General features: G+C 47.7%; 8 protein-coding genes and 1 non-coding gene across 9 annotated transcripts; 2 read left to right on the forward strand and 7 right to left on the reverse strand.

The window, feature by feature from the left end:
- Positions 1-1,164: 1,164 nt before the first annotated feature.
- AWJ20_4784 (uncharacterized protein) lies at positions 1,165-1,926 on the reverse strand (the record flags this gene model as incomplete). The annotated part of the gene is made up of 1 exon (XM_018881879.1): positions 1,165-1,926. The coding sequence occupies one exon, from the start codon at positions 1,924-1,926 to the stop codon at positions 1,165-1,167; it is 762 nt and encodes a 253-aa protein (XP_018736314.1).
- Positions 1,927-2,048: 122 nt separating this feature from the next.
- Positions 2,049-2,492, reverse strand: AWJ20_4785 (uncharacterized protein; the record flags this gene model as incomplete). The annotated part of the gene is made up of 1 exon (XM_018881880.1): positions 2,049-2,492. The coding sequence occupies one exon, from the start codon at positions 2,490-2,492 to the stop codon at positions 2,049-2,051; it is 444 nt and encodes a 147-aa protein (XP_018736315.1).
- A 298-nt stretch (positions 2,493-2,790) lies between these two features.
- Positions 2,791-4,011, reverse strand: AWJ20_4786 (uncharacterized protein; the record flags this gene model as incomplete). The annotated part of the gene is made up of 1 exon (XM_018881881.1): positions 2,791-4,011. The coding sequence occupies one exon, from the start codon at positions 4,009-4,011 to the stop codon at positions 2,791-2,793; it is 1,221 nt and encodes a 406-aa protein (XP_018736316.1).
- A 9,041-nt stretch (positions 4,012-13,052) lies between these two features.
- Positions 13,053-15,842, forward strand: SWA2 (Swa2p; the record flags this gene model as incomplete). Its single annotated transcript, XM_018881882.1, has 1 exon — positions 13,053-15,842. One exon carries the CDS (start codon positions 13,053-13,055, stop codon positions 15,840-15,842), a length of 2,790 nt encoding a protein of 929 aa, XP_018736317.1.
- Positions 15,843-16,072: 230 nt separating this feature from the next.
- TFB1 (TFIIH/NER complex subunit TFB1) lies at positions 16,073-18,088 on the reverse strand (the record flags this gene model as incomplete). Its single annotated transcript, XM_018881883.1, has 1 exon — positions 16,073-18,088. The coding sequence occupies one exon, from the start codon at positions 18,086-18,088 to the stop codon at positions 16,073-16,075; it is 2,016 nt and encodes a 671-aa protein (XP_018736318.1).
- Positions 18,089-18,417: 329 nt separating this feature from the next.
- On the forward strand, positions 18,418-20,088 carry SSZ1 (Ssz1p; the record flags this gene model as incomplete). The annotated part of the gene is made up of 1 exon (XM_018881884.1): positions 18,418-20,088. The coding sequence occupies one exon, from the start codon at positions 18,418-18,420 to the stop codon at positions 20,086-20,088; it is 1,671 nt and encodes a 556-aa protein (XP_018736319.1).
- Positions 20,089-20,338: 250 nt separating this feature from the next.
- Positions 20,339-22,822, reverse strand: PXA1 (ATP-binding cassette long-chain fatty acid transporter PXA1; the record flags this gene model as incomplete). Its single annotated transcript, XM_018881886.1, has 1 exon — positions 20,339-22,822. The coding sequence occupies one exon, from the start codon at positions 22,820-22,822 to the stop codon at positions 20,339-20,341; it is 2,484 nt and encodes an 827-aa protein (XP_018736320.1).
- Positions 22,823-23,339: 517 nt separating this feature from the next.
- Positions 23,340-23,456, reverse strand: AWJ20_4791 (the record flags this gene model as incomplete). Its single annotated transcript, XR_001989277.1, has 1 exon — positions 23,340-23,456. It is a non-coding gene; the product is annotated as an 8S ribosomal RNA (ribosomal RNA).
- A 201-nt stretch (positions 23,457-23,657) lies between these two features.
- Positions 23,658-26,258, reverse strand: KCH1 (Kch1p; the record flags this gene model as incomplete). Its single annotated transcript, XM_018881887.1, has 1 exon — positions 23,658-26,258. The coding sequence occupies one exon, from the start codon at positions 26,256-26,258 to the stop codon at positions 23,658-23,660; it is 2,601 nt and encodes an 866-aa protein (XP_018736321.1).
- Positions 26,259-27,662: the final 1,404 nt, after the last annotated feature.

Below are 27,662 nucleotides of genomic sequence, written 5' to 3' on the forward strand. Positions count from 1 at the left end.
GAGAAACCAATCACGTATGCCATTTTCTTACCCCAGCCTTCTCCGTACAGCAGGGGCTTATCCCACGCTTTCTCACACGAATCCGCCTGTTCCGTTAGTTATCCACACCAGTTGACCCCCCACGCCCGACTCGAGCGAAGCGAGAGGAGCAGCGGGGTCTGGGGCGCAGCCCCAGCCGCCGGAGGCAGCACCTCCACCGTCACTTACGTGAACCCATCGCTCCTGGTGCTCCGAGTACACCTCGGTCCACACGTGGTCCTCGCTGTTCCAGATGTAGCGCACTTTTGAGCCCAGTGCGCGACACAGGAGTGTGAAACACTGGAAGGTTAGTTTCTATTGCCAAAAGAAAGATCGAAAAAATCGACTTACGTCAGCCCACTCTCCGCACCGACCCTTGCGGAACCGGAGCAGCACCCGGGGTGATCCGTAACGAGGAAATCGGGTGAGTGCTTTACAACTGCGACAGCGGTACACCTCGACCACTCCTGCACCGTCTTTCGCCTCTTTTTCAGTCGGTTTCTCCCGTCCAATGCCGTCTGTCTCTCCCTGGACTCTCGTTAGTACTCCACCTTCCATGCCGCTATCAACCCTGGTTCCCAGTCAATGAATCCAAAATACTGTAAATTAATACATACACCACACGAATCACATGCTGGAGAGTTCACCCACGTGAAAAATTCGTCTTTAAACCACTCGAGAAGCTCCATTATCAGATAATCCTGCAACCCCCACGACCGGTCCTCATTCTCCCGCTGCTCAGCCCGGCCATACAGCCTTTCTAACGGCAGCACCGCCAGCGCCTCATCCAGAAGCCTGCTATCCTCATACACCATCGGCGTATTAGCCACTCGATACAGGGTACTCGCAAAATCCGCCATCTCACCCTCTCCTTACTTACAAGTGGCTCTCTCTCCAGCTTCACGAACATGACTTCCTTATCCAGCCATGGCGCGGCTATTCAGGGGGGACCCGCCGATCAGGGGACGGGACCTGCCTCCGGCGGCTGGGGCTCCGCCCCAGACCCTGGTTGCTCCTCTCGCTTCGCTCGAGTCGGGCGTATACGGTCCCAGCCGCTCGCAGAGCGAGCACAACGGGGTCTGGGGCAGCGCCCCAGCCGCCGGAGGCAGAACTGACCCTGCGAAGGGTGGATAAATACGGTATATTTCAGAAGAGGTCAGCGGCTTTTCGCCGGTTTCGGCGGTCCTTTGTTCTGGGGAGGTCGAGCCGGTCCGCCAGTTCGTCGCGGCCGTTGTCAATTTTCTCAAGGAGGTCGCCTTTGACCCACGGTGTATCCAGTCGGTCGCTCAGGTTGCGGCTTCGTGAGTCGTTTGATGGGGTGGGTTCGTCAGCGCTGTCGCGGCCAGGTGATCGGGATCGGTTGCGATCGAGATATCGATACGATTTTCCTCGTTTGGCGGGTCGACGGTCGTAGTTTCTGTCGCGATCACTACCAGAATCTCGACCTCGGAGATCGCTTCCTCGGATACTTTCTCGGAACTCGCCGGCTTTCAATGGGAACAGGTCGCCATCGTCATCTTGATCTCTGTCTCGGCCCCGTCGTCCGTCTCGGTCTCGGTATCGAGACCTTCTGTCATCTCTATAGCCTCGGTTACTGCTACTGTTTGGTCCTTTACCAGCTTGCTCGAAATAATCGTCCAGACCAAACCGCAGTTCGTCCTCTGCTCTTGTAGGTTCTCCATTGAACAGATAATATCGACTGCGGGCTCTGGCTCCTTTTATTTTTCGGTCACTTTCAAAAGCTTGACGCACTGTTAATGTCACACCTTCTTTAAAAGGATATGGTTTAGCAGGTCTGATTTCGGTCGGCTTGATACTGGTTCCTTCATAGTACACAGCTTCCGATGTCAGTGCGTCCAGACACCCGTCTGCCAGAGTTTCGGCATCAAAAACCATATTTACTGACATTTGTTAGTTTCAACTTCCTATTTTTCACTTCAAAGACAAACTAATCAGTCAATCACCATTTGTCTCTAATAAGATTAACACTACAGTCGTAGTACATCCATGTCATTTATCTCCACTTTTGGTCACTTACAACTCGAATCGTCGACCCACTGCACTCTGTACTTGATTCGCGGGTAATAATACCCAACATATTTCTCTACTTCGTCGGTAGAAAGGTCGTTGACTCCGATCAGATGCACCGCTACCGGTCGAGGCACAAGCGCGTTCTCTTCCGCTCCAGGCTGAGATCCCTCTGATCCTGGTGCCTCAATTTTCCTACTATCAGTAACTTCCACATCCATGGAATCATCAGCCACAGGCCCAGCACCAGTAACTGCCGGAACAGCCTCAGCACCAGCCTCCACACTAACAGCTACATCTGATCCCGTGGCCGTTCCAGCGCTAGCAGCGACACTAGCACCTTCACTGGCCACGCTTCCAGCACCTTCTACCGCTCCTGTCTTAACACTCCTCACAGAGAAGTCATCGTCAATATCGATTTCTAAACCCTCGTCCTGACCCGACATCGTTCCTAGTCCCGAGTATGTCTACTAGATCCAGCAAATTGCGAGCCTCGACCTTTATCATTCGCGAAGCGGCTCGTGCGGCGTAGCGAACCTGCCTCCGGCGGCTGGGGCGCTGCCCCAGACCCCGTTGTGCTCGCTTCGCGAGCGACCAGGACCGTTGACGTTTCACCGAAAACCCCTCACCCGACTCGAGCGAAGCGAGAGGTGCAACCAGGGTCTGGGCGGAGCCCCAGCCGCCGGAGGCAGACCCCCGACCGCAGCAACAGACTGATCTAACATTTAATAAATACAGAGAACCCTATTTAGGGTCGATAGTGGGGTGAACACGGGCCGTTTGGAAGAGGACACGGGCTGCTGCTCCACAGCCCATGAGGCCTTTGACGAGCTTTCGCTGGTCGACAGGAGCGTCGGTCTTTTCACGCTCGCCCTCGTGCGGTTTGTAGGGCTTTCCGGTCTCGCCAGTGAGCTCGCGAAACAGGTCGGCGCGTTTCTGGTCGATTTCGTAGATGGAGAACAGTTGGAAGTAAAGTCCGTCCTGGTCGTCTCGAATGTACTTGTAGACATAATCGATGGTGTGGAGAAGCTCACCGCGGATCTGGTCTAGCACGTTTTGTGGTGCCTTGTCGGAGAAAAAGAGTAAGAAATCTGCTAGTCCCTCAGCCAGTAATTGGTAGAAATACGTGGTATCTCGGTAGTATCGAGCATCCATGTTCTGGGTGTCTCTATCAAAAATAGCCGTATTGTGGTCGGTAGCAGCGAGAGCAAGGCCCTCGGCGTACTTATAGTACTTCTCATCTCTGATGGCATTGTACAACAGAGAACATAAGGTGATAGGAGTACCCTGGTTATATGTCCACTTGGCATCGTTGAGTCGGAAATGGTCTCCATCTGGTTCTAAACCATCAGCAATCAGCTTGTCGTCAGCTTGAACCCTCTCAAAGATCCAGTCAGCACACATTTTGGCAAAATCAATGTATACTTGATTATTTTGCACCACTCTGGCAAGTCTCATACATGCAATGCCTACTTCAGCAGTAGTACATGTGTTTGAGCCCTGTTTGCCCATGTGCCATCTGACACCGCCATAAATGCCTTTTTCAGCACCGGTCATCAAGAAATGGACGTTCTCGACTGCCTTGTCAAGATAGTACTTGTCGTGAGTGACTTCATAAGCCGACAAGAAACATGATGCAACTTGTGCATTATCGTCATAGTATACATCGTTGTTTCCATCATAGTTGAAAGAAGCACAGTAAGCATGGTGCTTTGGCGAGTAGTAGGCATCAAAAGCCTCAAAAGCCGGTCTCATCATTGGACCGATTTCTTTAGGGAAGATTCTCATGGCATCGACAATAGCCTGTACTGTGACAGCCACTGGCCACAGGGTGTATCTGCCCTCTTTACAGTAAGGGCCGCCAGAGTTGTTGTGACAGATGAAGTTGTGTTGATCTTTATCGTAGAACATGAGCCACAACTGGCGCACCACGTTGTATCCTTCGAGGTTCAAATCGACAGTCATTGTAGTTGGTCAAAGAAATCAATTTTTCAATCAGCGAGACTGGATCAGTCAATTGCTCAATCCGATAATAGTTAATCAGACAGTCAGAAGCTTGTCAATTGTTTAATCAACGAGTGGTTAATCCGTCAATTGTTCAATCAGCTAATAGTATATCAGTCAATCAAAAACTAGTCTGATTGCAAAAGTCACTTGCTAATAGTAATCACTAGAATTAACTGTCAATTACCAATTGCCAAATGCCCAGTCAAGTCAGTCTTGTCTATTGAGAAATGCGTATTTCTATCACACGGTGCAAACCAGCCAATATTCAGTTGTAAATGAAGATAAAGAGTGTCTGTATACAATTGAGTCTAAAATCTTTCAAATTCGATCGCGATAACAATTAAATACCAATGTCTCGTATAAAATCCCGACACAAGGTTCACAGCAATAATATATATATTACGACGTTCAAGTCTCATTGTATCCTTGTAAGGGCGTTGACATGACGTCATAGCAACGATTGCGGCGCAAGCTTGGGTCAACGTGTGGAATTAGCGTTCACTCATTGAGCAAGCTAGCGACATCGGATTGTGGGGGACTTGCGATGAGCTCTGTCTGTTCACAGCAGTCTTCTCAACAGAAGCTGAGCTCGCGACAAAACGGCATGCTCCTACCCTGAACTGCAATCTCTCTCCAGCTGCTGCGCCATTCGCCGTTCAATCGACTCCTATCGCTCGATGATTAACATCTCAATCAAAGCACACACACGCAGACCAAACTCGATCTCAACACTCACAACTCACGAACATGTCAAACATCAAACACCACTTCTCACAGCGACATTCTCACCATCACAGGCCCACTAACCTCTACAGGGATAGTATGATACAACTTCTCCGGCTGCTACATGCCACTGATCGTCACCCCTCCTTCCCCCGGAGATAAGATAGCGGTTAGGGCCCAATTTGGGGACGGGGAGTCTGCCTCCGGCGGCTGGGGCTCCGCCCCAGACCCTGGTTGCTCCTGCTTCGCAGGAGTTAGCCAAGACCGTAGACGCAACGACTCGAGCGAAGCGAGAGGAGCAACCAGGGTCTGGGGCGGAGCCCCAGCCGCCGGAGGCAGCCCCCCCAGAAGCGTGTTTCAGATCGTTGGAGGTGTGAAGCGGACATGCAAAATCGAGCCAATTAAACTATTTCCTAGTTCGACTCAGGCACCGATCGGCGCCGCTGTATCCAATATCTGACCTGATCTCGGCTATCGTTGATCGGCACAGCATGTATATGCAGCTGGTCACCCCTTAAAATGAGGATACACGCGATAGGGGTTGACGCTGTTGTTTAATTGTGGTCGCGATAGTGACGCTAAGCCACTGATCTCTGCTTGTGGTGTGCTATTCATTTTTTTGTGGATAGTCTCTGTTAAGTTTTATGAGTTTAAAGAGATGAGTAGGTTTCTATAACTGGCAGTTGTTGGCAGAAAATTGTTTGTACTTCGTCAAGTTTGAATCGGATCGGATGCTTTTTTATTTCTTTCTGAATGAGTAGCCCGGTGGGTCGAGATGTTTTTTCGCCGTCTGTTTGGACTACATAGGATGCAGCACCTGACATGATATTTGCATAATTTAATAATGTCCGATAACTTATTACATTCATGGCACTGGAGGCGGGAGTTTACACGCGTGTGCAGACAGTGCTAGCCGACTGTACGACACTGCACTTATAAATAATTATCTGGAAAATATTTTGGAGGCAATTTTGTCCATTTTGGATATTCATTCACTTGGCAAAACTGATACTGATACTGGTGCCCCAGATTTAAGTGGCCTGGATTTGCGCGTGTGAGAATGTCGTTTCTTCCTGAGGCTGCTACTACTGTCGGCTGGTGGGCTCAAGTAGCCTCGTTCTCAGGACAGCTGTATCTGTCTGCTTCGAGAGAACTTCGTCTACCCCGTGTTCATGAACATACGTTTGTTGATAACCTTCTTTGGTGGCTTTCACGGCCTACCATGCCCATTCTGGGTTTTGGCTGGTTATTGGCTATGGGTCTTGTTTGGACTTTGGAAATTAGTGCGTGGTATAAAATAGCACTGGACCTTCTTTCAGGGGTATTTATTATTGCATGCTGGAAAGGTATTCATTTGAAACCAAAGTATATTACTGAGGATCATGAACATCGTCGAAATATTTATCAGCCCATGAGACGATTTTTCTCAAAACTGGCTGCTCTCGGTTTGATTCCTGTGTTTTTGGTTACTTTTAATGAAAAACTGCCTACGGAAGTGCAGTTTGCACTTCCATATGTTATTCATGGTATATTGTGGAATGTCCATATCTACGCTGAATATTTGGAAAAAACTACCAAGAACAAGCAGGAGGCTGCTTTTTTGGAATTTATCGATAGTGCTACTGGCATTCCTGATGAAGAGGCTGCTGCTGCTAAGAAGAAGGCTGAAGAAGCTGCTAAGAAGAAAAAAGCTGCTGAAGAGGCTGCTAAGAAGAAAGCTGAAGAAGAGGCTGCTGTAGCTGCTGCTACTGCCCCTGCCAGTGCTGCTGCTCCAATCGATTCTCTTCCAGCTGATCCACCTATTAACACCCCTGCTCTAGTACCTACACCTGTTCAGGCACCTGCTGCTGCTACAAGCGGTGCCCCTCAGCCAGCTGCTGCTGTTTCAGCTGTTACTTCTCCTCCAGCTGAAGTAGTTGCTAGGTCTGTTGCTACCCCAGTTTCTGCTCAGACTCCTGCATCGACCTCTGTCCCTGCCCCAGTTCCAACTCCAGTACCAGCTCCTGTTCCAGCTCCTGTTCCAGTTGTTAATGTAGCTCCTGCTCAGACTCCTAATGTAGCGGCTGCGCAAACTTCTACACCAGTTTCTACTCCTGTCGCTCTACAAACTCCAGCTTCGGTTCCTGTGTCGGTATCTTCCTCAGCTTCCACCCCAGCTGTAGCTGCAGCTCCAGTGTCAACAGCTCCAGCTTCTGCTCCATCCCCAGTTCCTACTTCAGCTCCAGTTCACGTATCAGCTCCAAGTCCTGTCTCTGCTCCAGCTCCCGTTTCAGCTGCTTCTCCATCTGCTGCTCTAGCCCCCGTTTCAGCTCCCAGTTCCACTCCAGCTGCCGTTTCGGCTCCAACCCCAGCTCCAGTTTCTGTCCAAGCTCCTTCCCCGGTCGCTACTCCAGCTCCAGCTCCGACTCAAGCTCCCGCTTCTGCCCCAACTCCGGCTCCAGCTTCAGGTTCGGCTCCAGTTCCTGCTCCAGTTCCAGTTCCAGATTCAGCTCCAACTCCGGTTCCAGCTCCCGCTGTGGCTCCTTCTCCAGCTCCTGCTCCAGCTCCTGCCCCTGCACCGGCTGTTTCACCACAGGAATATCCATTCCCGAAATCTAACGAAGCATCTATCTCTGCTCCTCTTGAGCTATCTGAGAAAGCTGTTTCGGTTTCGTCTACAGTGACTGCTTCTGTTCCTGAGGTTGCTCCTCAGCAATCACTAGTAAGTGCTGCTGCTGTTGATGCTGTAATTACACTTCCAGTATCTACAGCATCATCAAATACAAAAGAAGCTACTCCAGTTGCTGCCTCAATTGTTACTGCGGCTGCTACATCTCAACAGGAGACTGCTTCAGTAGCTTCTACTCCAGTTTCTGTTCCTGCTCCTGCCGTTGCAGAGCTTCCTCTTACTACTGTTCCCGCTGTAACTCCACCAGTAGAGACGATTCCTGCTGCTGCTCCTGTTTCGGAACCAGAGTCATTCCCTGCTCCGGCTGTCATACCACATGTGGAGACTGCTCCTGTTGCTGCTCCTGTCTCAGAACCAGAGTCATATCCTGCTCCAACTGTAACACCACCAGTGGAGACCGCTCCTGTTGAAAAGCGTGCATTGGAGCCTGAGTCAGCTTCTGCTCCTTATGTAACACCACTAGTTGAGAGCACTCCTGTTAAGAAGCCTGTATTGGAGCCAGAGTCAGATCCTACTGTGACGCAACTAGTCGAGACTGCTCATGCTGATAAGCCTGTATGGGAATCCGAGTCATCTTCTATTCCAGTGGAAACTCCTGCTATGGTCACATTGCCAGTGGAGGCTGCTCCAGTTTCAGAGCCTGCACCGGAGTCAGAGTCACATCCTGCTCCTACTGATACATTGCCAGTAGAAGCTGCTCCAGTTGCGCATCCTGTATCGGAGCCCGAACCATCTTCAGCTCCTGTGGACGCGACTCATGCTGCTGCTCCGGTTGTTGCATCAGCAGTGGAAACTACTCTAACCCCTGCTTCTATAGAGGCACCTGTTGATACTTCTCCAGTTGTCAGTTTGCCAGCCGAGACGGCTGCTACTACAAAGCCCGCATCGGAACCAATTTTGGTTCCGATAGTGGACTCTCCTCATGCTGCTTCCCCAGTTGACACATCCCTCGTCGAAACTGTCCCCGTTGCAGAACCCATATCGGAGTCGGAGTCTTCCTCAGCTTCAGTGGACATTCATCATGCTGCTGCCCCAGTTGACACATCCCCCCTCGAAACTGTTCCTGTTGCAGAGCCTGTATCGGAGCCAGAGTCTTCTTCAGCTCCAGTGATCAAAGACTCATCTTCTGCTCCAGTGGACACTGCTCATAATACTGCTCCTGAGGTTACGCCATCTGTAGAAACTGCGCCAGCTGAAACTCTTGAGTCGGAGCCGGAGTCATCCCCTGCTTCAGTGGACTCTCCTGCTACTAGCACAGCGGAAACCTCTCCTGAGCCTTCATCGGAATCCGAGTTATCTCCTGAAACAATGCCAGCCGCCGTCGTTGCAGTTATAGCAAAAACTCCTGAGCTCCCTACTACCTCTCCTGTTGCAGTTGGTGTTGCTCCAGTAGTTAATAGTCCTGTTACTGTTCACGCAGACAATATTCCAGTGACATCCACAGAAGGGTCTCCAGTTGTAGACGCTCCTGCGACAGTTCATGTTACATCTACTTCTCAAGCACTAGTTGAGACTTCTGTCTCAGGAACTCCAACTTCTGTCGTATCTCAGTCAACTCCTACCCCCGCAGCTGACTCTATCACTGTTTTTTCACCTGAAACCGCTCCAGTTAATTCCTCAGTGGCTGCGACGGTACCCGTAGCTGCGTCCGCTCCCGTTGCCTCTCTATCTAATGGCACTGTGATAACTGCTACCACTGCCGCCCCAGCTGTACCAACTCAGTCTAGTGTTCCGGCTGTCACCGAAGCTGTCATTCTTCCACCTGGAAGCACATCACATACCGAGTATCCATTCCCTGTAGTCAACAACGCACCATCTGTTGAATATACTCAACTTGCTGCTCCTGCTGTCGCTAACGGTTCTCTGGTCTCATCAGCGGTCCCTCCCGCTACTTCATCACCAGGAACGACTTCTGTTCCTACTGCTTCTTCAGGAACAGTGCCAGTAACAACATCTTCAGTTGCACCTGTTTTGGTACCCACAGCTGTCGCTACTCCAATTGCCTCTCCTGGCCCTACAACAACTGCTGTTTCTGTTCCTGTTTCTGTTCCTGCTCCTGTAGATACTTCTGCTAGCATGTCCATCCCAGTAGCCTCCTCCACCGTCGGTGTCACTGCACCAAATGGTTCTGTTGCTGTTGGTTCAACTTCAACTACCGTCGCTACACTTGCTGCACCAAATGGTTCTGTTGCTATTGTCTCAGCTACAACCACTGTAGCTACACCTGCTCCGGATGCTCCAGATGCCGATGCTGATGCAACTGCTGAAAAAGATGATGACGCTGAAGAGCCAGAAAAAACTGGTGATCTCGCTGCCGTCGAAGCGATCTTCGAGGTGGTAACAGGCAAATCGCTACCTTCTCCTGAAGAAATTGCCGAGGTTATTGGAACAGAAGACAAATAGCCCTGTAACTCATGAAATGTTTATAATATTACTACTATATAATATATGATTCGCATATTCATTCCATCTTTGCATTTCGGAAATACAACTCAATTTTGACCCTGGACAGCATTAAAAAATCGCCATATCGTGCGACCTTGGGTGAACTGTTAACCTATTTCTTCCATTGTTAATTTGCTGAGCCATGCCAATACTTGCCCTATCATCAGATACCAAATTATAACCAGGCGCCGAGCTAAGTGGTATTTTATGCCCCAGATAAAACCTCTCTGTATGCATGGCACGATATTTCTTAATTGCTGCAACGATGCTGGATGTTTTAAGCATTTCCAGGACCACCAAGTCACTCTCTCCTTGATATGTCATTTCAAGCTCATCTTTACATAGCTCAAGAATCCCCTCAGGGCCAATTTGACTTTCAATAGAATTGCTCGGGGGTACTACCTGTGGTTGGAATCGCAACTGTTGTAGGACCTGTAGTAATCTGTAGGATATAATTTCCAACAAATTTATTCTCATGCACCTGAACCCAATATGAGATTTCTCGTGGTATTCACTTCCTGCTTTTGTACGAGTCTCTTCTAATTTTTTTAAAACCCCTAAAGTAAGTGGACAGGTAGTTGCCATTGCTTGGAGCGTTTCAAAGGCAACACGCGAGTCTCGTCCATGTGGCTTCCGAGCTACTTCTAACAACATATACCAGGCATGACCCCATAGTTTTCTCAGTAGATAATCGTCTGAAAGCTGATAAGCACAGATATTTGATATAATCAAGCATGCTTCACAAAATGCTAGTCTGCTTGATTTGGATGGAGAATTACCTTTAATAAGAAAAGGTTCCAGAAATCCAATTACCCAGCCATACCTATTAATGTTATCGATAATTACCGTCATATGGCCAATGAAATCTCGGAATGCAAAGCTGAACTCCACTGATCCATCTGAATCTTCAGAGTCAATAAATTGTAGAACATAAATCAGTTTAATATGAAGTAGCTGAAAGTACTTTTTCAATTCTCTACCACTGATATTGATGACCTGGCCTGCTGTTGCATTGGATACGAGCTCGTAAAACTTTTTCATTTCATCACCTAGTTTAAGTGACGAGTATGGGTCGAGACGTGGAGAGTTGATTATAGGTTTTATGCCTGAGTCAATATTAAAACTGGCTACTTGGTGAGAGGAAGTTAGAGTGACTAGCCGATTAGGGCCAGCTTTAGAGAACGAGTTGTGAGCTGTAGCAGTAAAGGAACCTCCTTTTGCTCGAGCATTATTCGCAATTTTCGACATGTATGGTTCTAGTTCTGCGATATCTTGGCGTTTATTGGTGTTTTCAGAAAGTTCACTAGCTTGAAACCAATTACGAAACTTTTGAGGATCTTGAATTGCAAGACCCCTAAGAACAGATTCGATGTCATCGTGTGATTTAGCACGTTTTGGTTTATAGTGTTGGGCATGCTTTGATTCTGGTTGTAGTCTACTTTTGTAATGAGTCCACACCTTGGTGGATCTTTTCGGTCCCAACGAGGTCTTTCTTTCTAATAAAGATTGATCCGTTTCGGATACTGCTCTATGTGTATGTACCGACTCAGCAGACCGAGTCAATTGTGCGTAGTGAGAAATGACGGAGGCGTTGTCTCCTTCATCAGTACTCTCGCCAAGACTTTCATAAACGTCAGAAAGGGTACTATCCATATCCGACCCTGATTCAGCATTGCTCAAATTTCTAGTGTCAGGCAGGCTATTGGATCTTTCTAAACTGATTCCAGGTTTTGAATCGGGAGAACCAGTACCTTCATCTAGATGACTTTTTTCAGAGCTGACCTGCTCAAAATGTCTATTCCGCGATAATCTTCTTCTCCAGATGTTTCGCCTCAGTCTGCGATATGGGTTAAGAAATCCGTATGCTCTGACGAGAGAAGTGGGACTCACAGGTTGTATTTCAGCTGGTTGAGGTGGTCGCAGAGTACTGCCTACTTTGTTATGCCTCTTCCACAAGATAGGAGAAAATTGAGAGAGCCTCGGCCAATGAGATTGTCTCCTATGCAAAACAGGTGATTGATTCATAATATATTCCGAACAGTAGAGTCAAAAAGATAATTCCTAACTGACGGAAGAATCTAGGGTGGGCGATAATTTTTACAATTTATTAAGTACAGAGTAACAGAGGCAAGCATCAGACTAGCAGCAGCAGCAACTCGCCAGGTTGTTCCCAATGGACACCACATAATATCCAAAACTTACTTTATCTATACTAGTAAATTTCAATTCATCTGTGAATGTTTATGGGGTACCGCATGACATAGCGAATAAATAAGCAGGGCGATTTAGTTAGCACATGAGTGGCGCTATCGACAGATTACAATACAGAGAGGCTCAGAAAAGGAGCAATGATTATGATTTCATTTCGGCATCTTCATCACTAGAGTTGTCGGCAGTTACCCACAGAACATTGTTGCATCTAATAAGAATTTCTCCTAATAGCCCCTTATTTTCACCAGAAATGTATTCAACAGCATTGTCCAGTTGTAGATTCATATAAGAATCGACAGATAGTAATTTTCCACGATACTCAGTCTCTGCCCATTTCAGTCTTACAATGACGGAAGAGCCAGTCAGATCCTGAAGAAAAGGCTTAGGATTTATAGGAGCGAGCTAAAAAGTTAGTACGAGTTTTCACCAGAAACAAACAAATATGAACACCACAATTACAAACTTGAAATCATAAAACTTCGAATAATCGCATACTTACAACAGACATCTCAAATATTGTATAATGGCTGGAGAATGCTAGAGTGATAATTCAGATCGCTTCACGACTTTTATGCACCTGGGCCCTTACAGGTACTAAAGCAGGGTAACCGGCGTATCCACAATAAACCCAGTGAAAAATTCACCCAAACGGCCATTTTCCAGCCAAAAAAGTCTCAAATAAAACCCAACTCTGGTTCAAACACAATTGCTCGCGAAGCGAGCAAGACGGGGTCTGGGGCAGCGCACCAGCCGCCGGAGGCCGACCCCCGTTCACGAGTATTTTCCAGAGGCACGGCTGCCCGATGCGGGATTGACAACGTCAACAAACAGGGTGCATATGTAGATACCTACGAGTAAGCACTTGTTATCAACAGGATCCTACCCCTGGAAAGTGACAGTTTTAGATACAAAATCTGGTGATACGGATTGTGGTAGTGAATCATAGTTCCTGATGGATAGTTTTGCAGAGTTGAAATGGTCGTCATCAGGTACCGCACCAGGTACAGGAACCTCGTCCAAGGCGAGCAGTAAGCCCGGGACTCCAGCTCCTGGCCAGGCTAAGGGGCTTGATTCGTTCGCTAGTTTGGCTCCAATGGGTACTGGGTCGAATAAACCGAAGAAATTAGAGTCTCTTTCGTTACAAGAAAGACAGAACATGCTTCAAAAGGGCAATGGAAATGCATTTGGAACGTCAGGAGGATCTTCAAGTACGGGAGGTAGTACATGGTCCGGTTTGGATCTGCTTTCTGGAGGCATTGCTAGTTCCGAGAGACTTGGAAAATCGACTGTTCCGGCTTCTGGACTGTCTAATGGTGCTAGTGGATCAGGATCAAACTCGCTTTTAGACGGTTTTGACGATATTCCAGGGGCGAATGAGATATCGACTGGGTCGAATACTGAAGGTAATGTAGATCCTGAAACAAAAGAAGATAACATCGACGATTTATTTTCGGTTTTTAATAAACCAAAAGTGGATACTGCAAAAATAGAGAAAGAGAAAGACTATGAGACTATAGATCGAGCTCAGGATCGATTAAGTTCTGGATCTGGATCGAGGAGTAGAGCTACTCCAGACAGACAGATTCAGCTCGGGGATGATCAGGACGATTATGGCGATACTGAATACAATGGCGATTATGATGAAGACGACTATTCTGCTGAAGAAGGTGTTTTTGGAAACCGTGGCCATCGGTCAGCACTGAATTCTTCCAGTAACCGTCATAACAGCTCTAATGGTGGAAGTAGACATAGTAGCATGGCTGGGAGCAGAGCTGAGAGCAGAGCTGAGAGTAGAACAGGTAGTAGAGCTGGTAGTGGTCGAGGCGGTAGTTCGACACCTTCGTCAATATCTTCTCGAGGACCTCCAGCAGCAGATCCAAGAGATCATGCTATTGCTGAGCTTATGGATATGGGATTTTCCGACGAGCAAGCTATTTACGCACTGGCCCAGACCGACACTGGACTTGATGTTCGACAGGCAGTGGATGTTCTTATGATGCAAGCTCATCAAAAAGCCACTGGACAACCGGTGACAGCTGGATCGCGGTCAAATTCCAGACGAAAGCAGAAAGATGTGCCAGTAGATGATATATCTAAACTAGCTTCGGATCTGTCTACCCAGTTTATTTCTAAAGCAGGAAGTTTATGGAGTATGGGAAAGAAAAATCTGGCAAAAGCCATTGATCAGTACAACTCACAACCCAGTAGTGACGGAACACCTGCCTGGATGAGGGATGCTCAGAGATACGTCAGTGAAGATGAAAGTGGAACGCCACCGATCCATCTCGACAGTGACAGTGATATCAGTATTAAACGTGGACGAACCGGTACTAACCGACCCTCGAGACGATTCAATGATAGTGATTTTACCGACGACGATACACCCCCTCCATCTTCGAGTCAACTGGCTACCGATGAGGCTATGATGTTGGAATCCGAGGGTCCTCGTAGCAGACGAAACAAGAATCCAGCAACTGGTCACCGCCAACAACCACCAGTACCGCCTCCATCTCGAAGATATGTGGATGACGCTCAATCTAACAGTATTCCCGTACCTCGAGCAGTTCCAGACTCGGCAAGAACTCCTCCACCACCTAGCAACACACCTCCTATTGCACAACGCCAACAACCAGCATTAAGCAGAGCTCAATTGTTAAGAGAACGACAAAAAGAACGAAAAGATGATGATGTTATGTACGTTTCTTCTTCACGAAGACGAGGGCCCACCTCTTCAAACCAGTCGTCTCGAGCACCGACTCCCAGTCTTCCCGCACAATCACCTGCTGCTCCTAGTTCAAGAATTGCCAGTCCAAAACCATCAATCCCCCCTAGAGAAGCTGTTTCGATTTCTCCTACTGCATTAACCATGGCCAACACATCCCGAGAACAGGGTACCGAAGCGTTTAAGCGAGGAGACTTCACTCAAGCCACCGAACACTATTCCCAAGCATTGCAGTCCATTCCCCCTAAACATCTTCTTCTAACACTTATTCTCACCAACAGATCCACCTGTTACCTGAAATGCGGCGATGCCAAATCGGCCCTTGCTGATGCCGAGCAGTCGCTAGCGATTATTGGTCCTGGATTGGGTGCTAACGAAGAAGTCGAGCCTGGCAAGTCCTTGAAAGACATCTGGTCAAAGGCAGTTGCTCGTAAAGCCGAAGCGTACGAACATCTCGAGAAGTTCCAAGACGCCCTTGACTCATGGACTGTTCTCATCAGTAATGGATACTCATCGAAGCAGTCTATGGACGGCAAACGTCGATGTCAAGACGCCCTTTCTCCAAAGCCCAAACCACGACCAGTAACATCATCCACACCATCACGAGTCTCTACACCTGCCAATGACGGACCACAATCTGCGGCCGGAAAAGCTGCTCTTGCACGAGTCAAGAACGCACATGCCACTGCCGAAAAGAACGACTCCGAGCGGTTTATTCTCCACGACAGCGTCAGCAGCCGGATAGAGAGCTGGCGCCACGGCAAAGAAGACAACCTCCGGGCCCTCCTTGGCTCACTCGACAACATTCTATGGCCCGAAAGCGGTTGGAAAAAGGTTTCACTAGCCGAGCTCGTGATCCCCAAAAAGGTCAAGCTCGTGTACATGAAAGCAGTGGCCCGAACACACCCCGACAAAGTGTCGTCCACCGCAACCACCGAGCAGAAAATGATTGCCGAAGGCGTCTTCATCACCCTCAACAAAGCATGGGACCAGTTCAAGGTCGCCAACAACCTCTCATAATACATACACTTTTATTGCTCCACGAGTCCTGCTGCTTCCGGCGGCTGGGGCGCTGCCCCAGACCCCGTTGCGCTCGCTTCGCGAGCATTTGCGGGACCCCCAGCGCAGTTTTCACCCCAAGCTCGCTCGCGAAGCGAGCACAACGGGGTCTGGGGCAGCGCCCCAGCCGCCGGAGGCAGCAGGGAACCTGCATGGATCAGTCGTAATATTAAATAAGGGCTTGAGCAGAACTATTTCTCGGCGGAAGACGCTTCGAGAGCCTTTTCGTAGCGGTCTAGGGCGGTCAGTATGGACGTTTTTAGGGGACCGAGCGAGGCTCGAGCGTGGTTTTGAGCGTCGGGGGTTGGTGCTGCCTTGGAAACAGCGTCGATTCGTTCAAGACTTTTGGCGAGATTGGTGACAAGTTTGGATATGGAAGAGGCCTGGTTGGGGTCGCCGGAGAGGAAGTGCAGCCAGAAGTGGCGAAGGAACTCGACAGAGGTGGCATGGCAGAGCTGAACTTGATCGAGAAGTCGTTTGTCTTGCTCGTTGCTCGTCCAGATATTCGACGCTTGATCTGACTCTTGCGACCGTAGTTCTATAATCGATGTCACTTGACCGACTGCAGCTTTCAAATCCTCGGTGTTGTTGCCGACGTCGTTCAGATTAATAGAGCTGCCGGTTTGAAGACTCTTTGAGTATCGATCTCGGATCTGTTCAATAACGGTGGTGTCATCTGCTTCATGTGAATTGGATTTTCCGTTGATGCTGATGCCAGGTTCATTAACGAGATGGAGTTCGATATTCGAGTCTGCAACTGAATCGCTTTCCAGATCATCGAATTTCAATTGGTCGCCAAGTGACGATACTTCAGTGCTGGCTGGCTCTTGTCGACCACTTATTATACGTGAAGTGGCATTGCCATAGAGCATGCGTTGGGATAGGCTGTTCATGGATCGGATTAGTGAGATGGAACTGGCGTCGGATTTGCCTGGTTGCATGGTAATATCAGGCAGATTTCCCAGCTTTTGTGGGTCGTTTTCTTCGTTGCCGCCAATATCGAGATACTGGGGAACTATTTTATGGTACATGTCATCAGTGACTTCCCCAGCAGGTCGGTTGTCGTCGTTATTATCGGCGCTGATAGGGTCGTCTTCTCGAGTTCTCTTGTTATTGGCATTAATGTTATTGTTGCTGTTGTTGTTGGTGATACTGCTACCGCTACTCGTACTGGTAGTACTTACTATACCGAGAATTCTATTATTGTATCCCTCTTGCTCTTCTTCGTAGAGAGTCAGGTATTTTGTATCGAGAATGGCGTCTACAAGATGAGTTTGAGGAACTTTTTCGCCTCGTAAACGGCGAAACAGTCGAGACAGAAAAAACCGTTCCCAGAATGAACCCTCGGTCATTTTACCTGGTACGCTGTCGCTATATGCTTGTCGAACTATGGGATATTGGTCAAAAATGTCGTGGATTTTCTCTCTTGTTAATGAAACATTGATCTGATTATCACTGCCAGTAGTTGGTCGAATGGTTCCTAAAACATTATAAGCACCTCTTTTTTGTGACGACGTCAATGCATATGCTCGTAGTAAATGAATTCGGGTATTCCAGAACTTGTCATTTGCAAGTCCTCCATTAATCACTGTTTCTTGAAACGTTCTCATTAGCTCTTTATTTTCTCGTAATAATCCTTGTTGAAGATTTAAGTTGAGTAGCAGCTTTTTCGAGTCCAATTCCACTACTGCTTGTTTATTCTCAGGACGATTCATGTTATTATTATTATTATTAGCTGTACCGTTGGCGCCACCATTAGAAGTGCCATTTTGACCAGTACCATTAGCAGATTTCTCGGTGACGGCTGCTCGAATAGCTTGAACCAACTTTTGAATGGTCGTTTTGGTATTTTCCATTACCGATCGTTCTTTGAATGCAAAAACATAGCTCTGAGTCTCACTTCCTGGGGCAGCTGGCGTCGCTGGTGCCTGTGAAGTCTGCCCTGATGCTGGAGTTGTAGCAGATGAAACATCTCCTACTGTACAAATGATTTTTAAATGCAATTTCTCACTCGTTGCTGGAGTGGCTTGTAATTGAGTTACGGTTTCTAATTTGATGTTGATTGGTGGTTTAGCACTCCCCGTATTATTTGGTTTCCACACAAACAGACGGTTTCCATCTCGGTCTCCATCACTGATCTCTATTGTGCCTGGCTCCTTTTTAAAATTAGCTGGGTACGTCGTCGAAACAGTCGTTCCTGCCGACATTATTTATTCTGTTGACCCCAATCTGATATCAATTGATTTACCCACCACTCAGGTCAAATCCTTTCGAGACACTGTCGATAACCTATCTGATGCTCTCAATTACAATTGTAATAGATCTAGCCGTATAGGTTGCTTCAGTATGTATTATCACCCTCCCTATAATGCACTGATCTCTGTTAGCTATTGCAGTTTATTTACAATCACTAACATCACGTGATGTTGAACTTTTTTTTCAAAGTTCATGCAGGAAAGTGAAAAATTAAAGACATCAGCATCAGAAGGATAATAGAAAGCCATCCATTCTGTACCATACAAAGTAAAAAATAAAAATGTCTGGACCTACTGTTATTGGACTTGCTTTCGGTAACACCACCTCGTCTATTGCTATTGAGAAAGATGGTAAGGTTGAGCTGATTGCCAACCAAGATGGTGACCGTGCTATTGCTTCGGTTATTTCATATGTCGGATCTGACGAATACCACGGAGCTCAGGCCAAGGCACAACTGATTAGAAATGCCAAGAACACAGTTGCTTACTTTAGAGACTTTCTGGGAGTTTCTTTTGACAATGTCGACCCTACCAACTCACATGCTTCTGCTCACCCAGTGGAATTAAACGGCCAAGCTAGCTTCTCGCTGAAGACCGAGGACGATGATGAAGAGACTGGTGAAGTCAAGCCTGCTAAATTATTGTCTGTTCACGAAATTGCTGTTAGACATTTGGACCGTCTTAGAGAATCTGCTGCTGATTATATTGGAAAAGCCATTGATGGTGCTGTTATTGCTGTCCCTACTGACTACAGTGAGGAGCGTCGTCAAGCCATTGTTGCTGCTGCCAAGGACGCCAACTTGAAGATTCTTCAAGTCATTAATGAGCCCACTGCTGCTTTATTAGCCCATGTTTCTGCCAACGGAGACTCTACCGACAAGAAATACGCTGTTATTGATATTGGTGGAACCCGTTCCGACGGTGCTATTATCGCCTCGAGAGGTGGTATCTTCACCATTCTCACTACTCTTCACAACTACGAGTTAGGTGGTAAGAACCTTGACGAGGCTCTTGTCGACTTTTTCGCCAAAGATTTCGAGAAGCAACACAAGGTCGATCCCAAGACTGAAGCCCGTGCTGTTGCCAAGCTGCTTGCTGAGAGTGAAAGTACTAAGAAGACCCTCAGTAATACTTCATCAGCCAATTTCGCTGTTGAGTCTGTTGCTCAAGGTTATGATTACAGTCTTTCTATCAACCGTCTTAGATTCGAGGTCGCTGCTCGATCTGTTTTCACCAAGATCACTCAATTTGTTGAGGAGCTCATCAAGAAGGCCAATTTGGACGTTCTTGACATCGACGAGGTCCTTCTTGTTGGTGGTACTTCTGCCGTTCCCAAGGTCGCTACTTCGATTGCTTCTCTTTTCGATGAGTCTGTTACCAAGATCTCTGCTCCTGCTTTCGACACTAAAGCCATTCAGCCTGACGAGCTTATTTCGCGAGGTGCTGCCATCCAAGCTTCTCTTGTTGCCGGTTACGACGATGAGGAAATCAACGAGTCTTTACAAGCTGTTGTCACTGTCGCCCCACACACCACCAAATCCATTGGTGTCAAGGTCGGTGATAACGAGTATGTCGAGGTTATTGCCTCTGAAACCGCTCTCCCCATCAGAAAGACCGTTACTCTGTCGACCCCTGCTGACGCCACTGCTGTCCTTGTCGGTGTTTATGAGGGAGCTTCCGAGATTGTCGTGACCAAGGTCGAGAAAGAAGAGAAGAAAGACGACGCCGAAGATGACGAGTCCGACTGGAGTGAAGACGAGGAGGACGAGGAGATCCGCACAAAGGTACTAAAACCCGCCGCCAAAATCGCCGAGCTCGGACTCCAAAACATCCCTGCCGGCAGCAAGGTCGAGGTCGTCCTCAACATCACCCGTGAGCTCAAGCTCCAAATCGCTGCCCGTGCCGGCTCTGTTGCTGTCCGTGGCGAGACTGCTGTCGCTCACGTGGCTTAATTTTATATATGAAACTGATAGATTTGTGTTTTGCTAGGGGGGTCCCATGCTGCCTCCGGCGGCTGGGGCTATGCCCCAGACCCCGGTGCTCCTCTCGCTTCGCTCGAGTCGGGCGTGTGGACCGTGGCTGCTGTTGGCTCCTCCCCTCGAACCGACTCGAGCGGAGCGAGAGGAGCAGTGGGGTCTGGGGCGTAGCCCCAGCCGCCGGAGGCAGGCGTGGCACGGAAGTATCTACGGTAGTGGGTCATATTCAGGCAGCGGTTTTGCCGCTGAGTTCGTCTACGATTTGCTGGCGACGCGCTTTCCAGGCGTCGACCTGCGAGAGTTTGGCTTTCAGGTCCTCGATTTCTTTGTCGACCGTGAGTCGTGCTTCAGCGGTTCCCGATCGTTCTAGAGACCATTCATCTCCGTTGGCACCGAGTCCGACTCGGAGCTGGGCCGTGTGGTACTTAAGTAGCGAGGGTCGGTGGCTGATGGTCACGAGAGTGATGCTCTGCTTTTTGCAAATCTCGTAGAGGAGACCTTCGACATCAGCACTTACTGCACTGGTGCCTTCGTCGATGACGGCGAATTTGGGGTTTTTGTACAGGATTCGGGCAAACATCACTCGCTGCTTCTCACCACCAGAGAAGACGTCTTTCCATTGCTTGCGGGTCTCCCATCCGCCCTCTCGACCGGGAATGTATTCCAGACGAACAAGTTTCAGGATCTCCATCAATTTGGCATCGGTTCCACCTGCTTCAAGCATGTCAGCATGTGAATCGGGATAGATGATTTGGTCACGAAGTGTACCATGACTCAGATATGGTCTCTGAGGCAGGAACGTGATGTCCTTTGGCAGTGGTTTCGAAACGAGACCCCGATATACAGGCCATAATCCAGCTAGAACTCGCGCTATAGACGACTTTCCGACGCCGTTGGCACCAGAGATGAGAATATGGTCGCCAGGATTGATACGGATGTTGAGATCTTTGATAAGCACTTCTCCTGGTTGACCGGTACGAGCCAGTCCTGGAATAACGATAGGAGTGTGTTCAAATCGAACCCCCTCGAACCCCTGTTGCACTGTTCCATGTACATCGGCCAAGGTAAAAGGTTCAGCCACCTCGTTCGGAGCTAGTTCGTGGCCATATGAGTTGGCATGAACTCTATGTAATGTCGACAGCAGTTGGAATACTCGCGATGTGTATCCAGCTAATTCAGCCAGATCCTTGATAGAATACATCATACGACCACCTGCATCAGCAAGTGACAACATCAAACGCTTATTGGTTATGAATTGCTTCATACGATCACGTTCACGGAAATCCCGTTTGGCTAGTGAGATCGATGGAGTGGTCGTGGCAAGCTCGCTGATGCCGTCATTACCACTCCAAGTAGGTAGGAAAACTGGCAGTGATGCAAACATATATCCTAAAGCTGACCAGGAATACTTGAGAATAAAGTCCTCAAACATATTGTAAGACACTTTAATCTTCAGGATCTTGGAAATGTGAACGATGACTCGTTTGTATGTCTTGTCGAGAATGGCTCTTTCAAAGCCAGTACCATCGTAAAAGGCGATTTCTTCGGCATTAGTAATGAGTTTGGTGTGTGCATTTCGATAGTCACCTTCAAGTCTTGCTTCTGCTGCTGCTAGTCTTCCAAATGGAGGAGCAACGCTTTTAAGAAGCCAGGCTGTAAGTGCATAATTGGAAAATATACCAATGAGTGCTAGAGGGCCCAGATTTCTTTGTAGTTGGTAGCTGAATATAATGAAATCTGCAAATGGTTTACCCAAGTTCGAGTAAAGCGATGCTGCCGAGTCACAGAACCGTGTCACGTCAGCTGTAATATACTGGTCGGCACCTTCAATTCCACCGTCTATATTGGTCACCTTATAGTATCCCAGTTCCTTGGAAAGATAAATATCGTGAATGTAACGAATCAGCTTAGTTCTAAAAGCAATAGAGATTTTTGCCTGTAAAAACCTGATCATAGCATTGGTGTACGAGGCAGGGATAGCTAGCAGAAACCAGTATCCCAGTCCACGAAGGAAATCCTTACCATTAGCAGCAATCAAATCACGAACAATTTGACCATCCAGCTTAGCTACCAGAAGTGACAGATATGTTCTGGAAGCAAGAAATAGGGCATGAATAAATAATAAAGCCGATGTCTTAGACTGTAGTCTAGGAACAATGATAGACCAAATAGCCGAGAACTCCTTCAGAAATTGTCGGTTGACCCCGGCTTTCTTCTCAGCCACCGACCCATTACCGGATTTTCCTCCTGAACCAGACTGTAAAAACAGTCTTCTATGAGCCTCGAAGGTGACTTTCTTGGTCGGTTTAATCACCACTCTAGCAGTAGCATCTCCACTGACCTCTCCGCTCTCCACAGTTGAAGACTTTGATTTCGAAGTTAATGGTTTGTTTGCTGTAGGTACAAAGATTTCTCGTGACCATCCGTCACTTAATAAAACCGATGATGACTGACGATGTAATTCTCTTCGTTCTTTAGCGTCTCGTTTACGTCTCTTCTGGAGTTCGGTGATTCCGAACGTGACAGACCCAGCTGTCAGCAAAGCCAGCAGCAAGATCACAGCCTTGATTCGACCTGACGAGTATCGGTATTGAGATCGAATCAGCTGTAGAGCAAGTCTTGGATTCTGAGCCAAACTCAAAGCCAACTGAGCATACATCATCAGCATGCGCTTTGTACGGTCTGACCGGAGAGTCGAGCTGGCTGCCATGGTGAACTGCCGTTATCTCACTCGAACACACACAAAAAAGCAATAAATAAATAAATAACAGAAATCCACGTCCAGTCTCTACTAAACCCTGAGATCAACTTCTGAACCCGTGAACTAAGCACCTGCCTGAATCTAGATTTAACTTTCTGTCCTCGAGCCACCGCCAGCAAGCCCTGTGATGAAGTAGTAATATGGAGGTTGCTGAGTGGGGTACTGCATATCCGGGGAAATTTATGCGGGATCAAACCCATGCCGAGGACACAGCCCTGCCGACCGCCGTGTCCCCGACCGTTGCCGAAGAAATACGTTTACCTGACACTTTTCAGGGGGTGTGCCTCCGGCGGCTGGGGCTCTGCCCCAGACCCCATGGCTCCTCTCGCTACGCTCGAGTCGTTTCGTCGACGGTCCCGGTAACCTCCTGCGAAGCAGGAGCTACGGGGTCTGGGGCAGAGCCCCAGCCGCCGGAGGCAGTGCCCACCCGGTGAAGTTGCCCACCGCCAAAAAAAGTGTGTGGAATAAGCTACAACACCTTCTGTTCACGCCTGGTCTCCCACGGCATTACTGAATAAGGCCCTCCGAGGCTTAAATATGATTGATCGGACGGGAAATCTTGCTGTACTCGAGATATGGTCGTAGCTGGCATCCGGTTTTTTATGTGGAAGTAAAGTTGCAATGTGCTTCGCGGTGAATGGAAAAATTTAGTTGCAATCGAGTCGAATCCACATGGCTGTGCTCGTTCAAGTCTTATATAATCTCATGACGGTATGGGCTTACACCGGAGGTGTAGGAGAAAGTGTGAGATAATGGGTCAATGCAAACAAATGTAATAAATAAGCTAGTAGAACGGGCTGGGCCTGCCAGACTGTTGCGATGCGGGTGACGAGGTGTCCTCGAAGGTGATTTTGGGAATGGTAGGCTGTCTCAGACGGGCTGCTGCTTTAGGAGGGGCATTGGGCTGAAAGACAAAGGATACTGGTGACGGACCTCGAGGGTGGTTGTCATGGCCGAAGGGTGGTGGTTGTTCAGGCGAGGATATCTCGTCGTTTGAATAGACGATGAGATCCTCTTCAGCGTCTGAGAGCGATGACGTGGACTGTCTAAAAGGATTGCGGTCTTGTAAGTTAGGGAGTTTCGGTTCTCGAAACTGGAGTTCGGTTGGTGAGAGCTTGCTTTTTCGTAAATCGGCTGCCGTTTTGTGATCAGTGGTGGAGTGGTTTTCTTCAGAGGTACTCTCAAAGGGTAGTTTAGGCTCTCTGGACTTGAGCTCCTCGGGTGAGGGTTTGGTCTCTGCTGATAGCTGTCTTCTTAGATGTGCAGATAGCTCTGGTTTGCCAAAGTCAAAGGTATCAGCATCAGACTCATCAGAAGAAGGGTCGTTTTCAACTGTGGAAGTGAATGGCAGTTTTGGCTCCCGGAATTCAAGATCGCTGGGTTCCAGTTTACTCCCTCTGGATGAAGGAAGGTTTGTATCAGGGACACTGCTAAATGGTAGTTTGGGCTCTCTGTGTTCAATTTCGTCAGGCAAAAGTGTGCTTTTCCTGGACATGGGCATCTCTTTATTTACTGGAATGGCAGCAGGCATGGTTTTCTGGCGACTGACGGACTTCGGTGGAATCTGTGTCTGTATTGGCAGAGATTTTTGTTTCACGAGTGGTCTTGGTTGGTCAACTACAACTACAGGCTGCTGGGGAACTGATCGTAGCTCCATTCCTTGGGGTACAACTGGCCCTTGACTGATATTTGCGGGATAAGAACTTAATGGGTTGGTGGTGTTGAAAGGTGTACTTGTCAAGCTTCGGCCATCAACTGGATAAGGCGTCGGTCGCTGTCGTTCAGCATTAGGATCCGGGAATGGCACCAACCGGTATGGATCTGGTCGCGGTGGTCTACCATCGTAGTCTTGCAATCCGGTCTGTGACTGGTCACTTGTTTGTACAGTGTTTGGAAAGTTGGGTTGTGTACCGAAAGACGGTGCTTGGCTGTAATTTGACATTCCTGTAGGAGCGACATTGCTTGGTTGGTATGGCTGTTGAACTCGCGTGTTCGTTGCCATATTTCGATAGGGCTTTTGACCATTATTTTGGTATTGATTGACATTCGGATTGAATTGGTTAGTTGGGAATGGATTGGAATTGGTGTTGGGTTGCTGAGTCTGATATGGATTGGCATTCCGGTTTGATTGGTTTGGCACAAAATTTTCACGAGGAGTTGATAGGTTGGCACCTTTTGGTGGTACACTTGGTCGGCGATTGTAGATGTTGGTTTGACTGGTATTATTCCGGGGCAAGACCGGAGCAGGTGTCTTTGTTCGTGCATTCTGGTCCAGCAGAGGTGCATTATCATTTTCAGTAGAATCATATCCATATCCACCTCCTCCAGTAATACCACCAGAAATTGAGTCAACTGATGTTGTTGAAGCGCCAAGGTCAGGTGTATTCACTGGATACTCTCGATATAGGGTGTCATTTTTGTTTGCTCGTGGCTGTAGCTGTGGCTGTGTTTGACTCCGAGGTGCACTCTGATTCCTGTAAACTCCTGCTCTGTTTCGATACGGTTGCTCTCCAGGGCGAGTTCTAGGACCGGGTCCAAACGTATCTTGTTTCAGGCTGGAACTTGGCTGAAGTGAGGACAACTGATCGAATGAATAACTGGCCTTCTCGTTGTAGCGACTGTGACTGTCGAGAGTGGATGTATCGACTCGAGGAAGTGATGGCTGTTTCTCTAACTTTTTATTGGCTTCTGCCAGCTCTTTCATTCCCTTTCGATGATACTTTTCAACTAGCCTGGCAATCCTTTTATTAACCTTAACACAGCAATACTCTTCTAGACCAGAAGCTTGGTCTCCAATATGAATGTAAATAGGCACAGCACAAATCAAAGCTAAGCCAAATTGGATGATATTCACTACCCATACCAACAAACTGAAAGCCATAAACCCAATTACCACAGCTTCAACCGTTGAGTTTTGTGCGAGCTTTTTAATTGTGCTCACAAAGTTCCCCTGAATCTGTAGCACCGAGTAAAGTGTCAATGCATTCAAAACTTGACGTGGCGAGTCTGCAAATATCAAGCGGATCCAGCCTTTGAAACTAAAATACACAAATAGAGCCACATACTCTGTCAGACTTCTTGATTTGGTGAGCTTCGCAAACAGACAGAAGTATCGGTACCCACGAATGCTGTAAACATTTCTCGCAATGGGGTCTGTATAGTTCAAGCTGATGTTCTTCGTTCGTATAGTAGTGTATGCCACAATGAAATCATAGATAAAGAGCAAAACTGACAAAATAATACAGCCTCCAAAAAGCCATCTGGAAATCCTAAATGGCACATATGGCTCAATGGTAGAAGACCATCTATCAAACGCTAGCAGCACAATACCAGTATAGATATCAGAGGCAAACGCTGCTATAGCAAGTAGAATACCAACATACATGACAAAGTATCCTGACAAGTATCGGAACGACGTCGATACAAACTGATTTAGATCCTGTTCCTAGTTAGTATCAGCACCTAGCCACAACCTTAGCCATTTCCGCCTTCTTTTGCAATTGATCAAACTCTACCCCTTATAACTTCTTCTCATCTTTCAACAAATGCACAATGTCCTCAACACTCTATTCTCATAGTCCACAAAACAAACGATCCATAACTTGGGACCCTGTTACACAATCTCCACTGAACTACAATCCCCGAACCCCCTACTCCCACCACGCGACTTACTATCAGGTCGAAACGACTGTCGTCGTACTCGCGGACCCATTTTTTGTTGAACAGTCCAAAAATGCGCAGCATTTCTCTGTTCTGACAAACTAGCCAGCAAAATACACTTGATGATGGGTCCTGGTCTAAGTATACGGCAAATGTGTATCAAGGGTGCAAAGATGATGATGTTTCGATCGTGAACCCCTGGATTGCCTCATTGGTCGCAATGGGTTGTGGTTTCATCCCTGATTTGTACTTGGAATTGGCGACGACGATCTATGCATGTGTCAACGGTTCCTCACCGAAATGGGAATCTGGCGTTTCTCTTATCTACAACCTCTTTTGTAAGACCGGACCTGTTGTGGGGTTTGCCTCCGGCGGCTGGGGCTCTGCCCCAAACCCCGTAGCTCCTCTCGCTTCGCTCGAGTCGAGTATCGGGGTTTGAAATTTTTCTCTGATGTTAGCTGCAAATCGCGCTAAATCGTATTTTTTTCACAGATTTCAGATTTCACCCATTCAATTCTCTTTCTGCAAGAATATAGCAGAATTGTTTCAAATTATTCTTCTCGCTTCAGTTATTGGTCGTGGTTCTGTTAATGTAACATTGGCTGCATTTAATTTTTTTTTTTTATTTTTCTTTTCGTGTAATTATAATATCTTTCTGCGTCCCAAATAATTATATTCCCCTCAAATTCTGCCGCTGCAGTAAGCACGGTGCTTGCCAATCATAAGTGCCCTGTGGTCCAAAAGCTGCACACTTGGCTTGCAGCGTAGTTGAAACAGTTTCCGATATTTCCATCGGTACCCACTGCGCTGAACACTCTAATGAGATTACTGATCTTCCTAGAGCTATTTCTTTTATTTGCTTGGCGCATTAGCAGATTCTGACATCCACATGTCTTAAACTTATGCACGTTAGTTTCAAGTTTTTTAGTGCAGACCCCAACCATCAAACCATTTAACCCTCTCGTTACTACGGCCTTCACCTCACTTGATAACGGTTTATTTAGATTGCGGTTGTATGAATAGTTTTCTATGAAATATACGTTGAACAGAAGTATGGCTATATAATAATGAGGGTATGAATGCGCGCATCTCAAAATATTACATAAGTAGACGGAAACCTGGGTTGTAA

This window comes from Sugiyamaella lignohabitans, chromosome D (assembly GCF_001640025.1).
Source record: "Sugiyamaella lignohabitans strain CBS 10342 chromosome D, complete sequence".
NCBI lineage: Eukaryota > Fungi > Ascomycota > Dipodascomycetes > Dipodascales > Trichomonascaceae > Sugiyamaella > Sugiyamaella lignohabitans.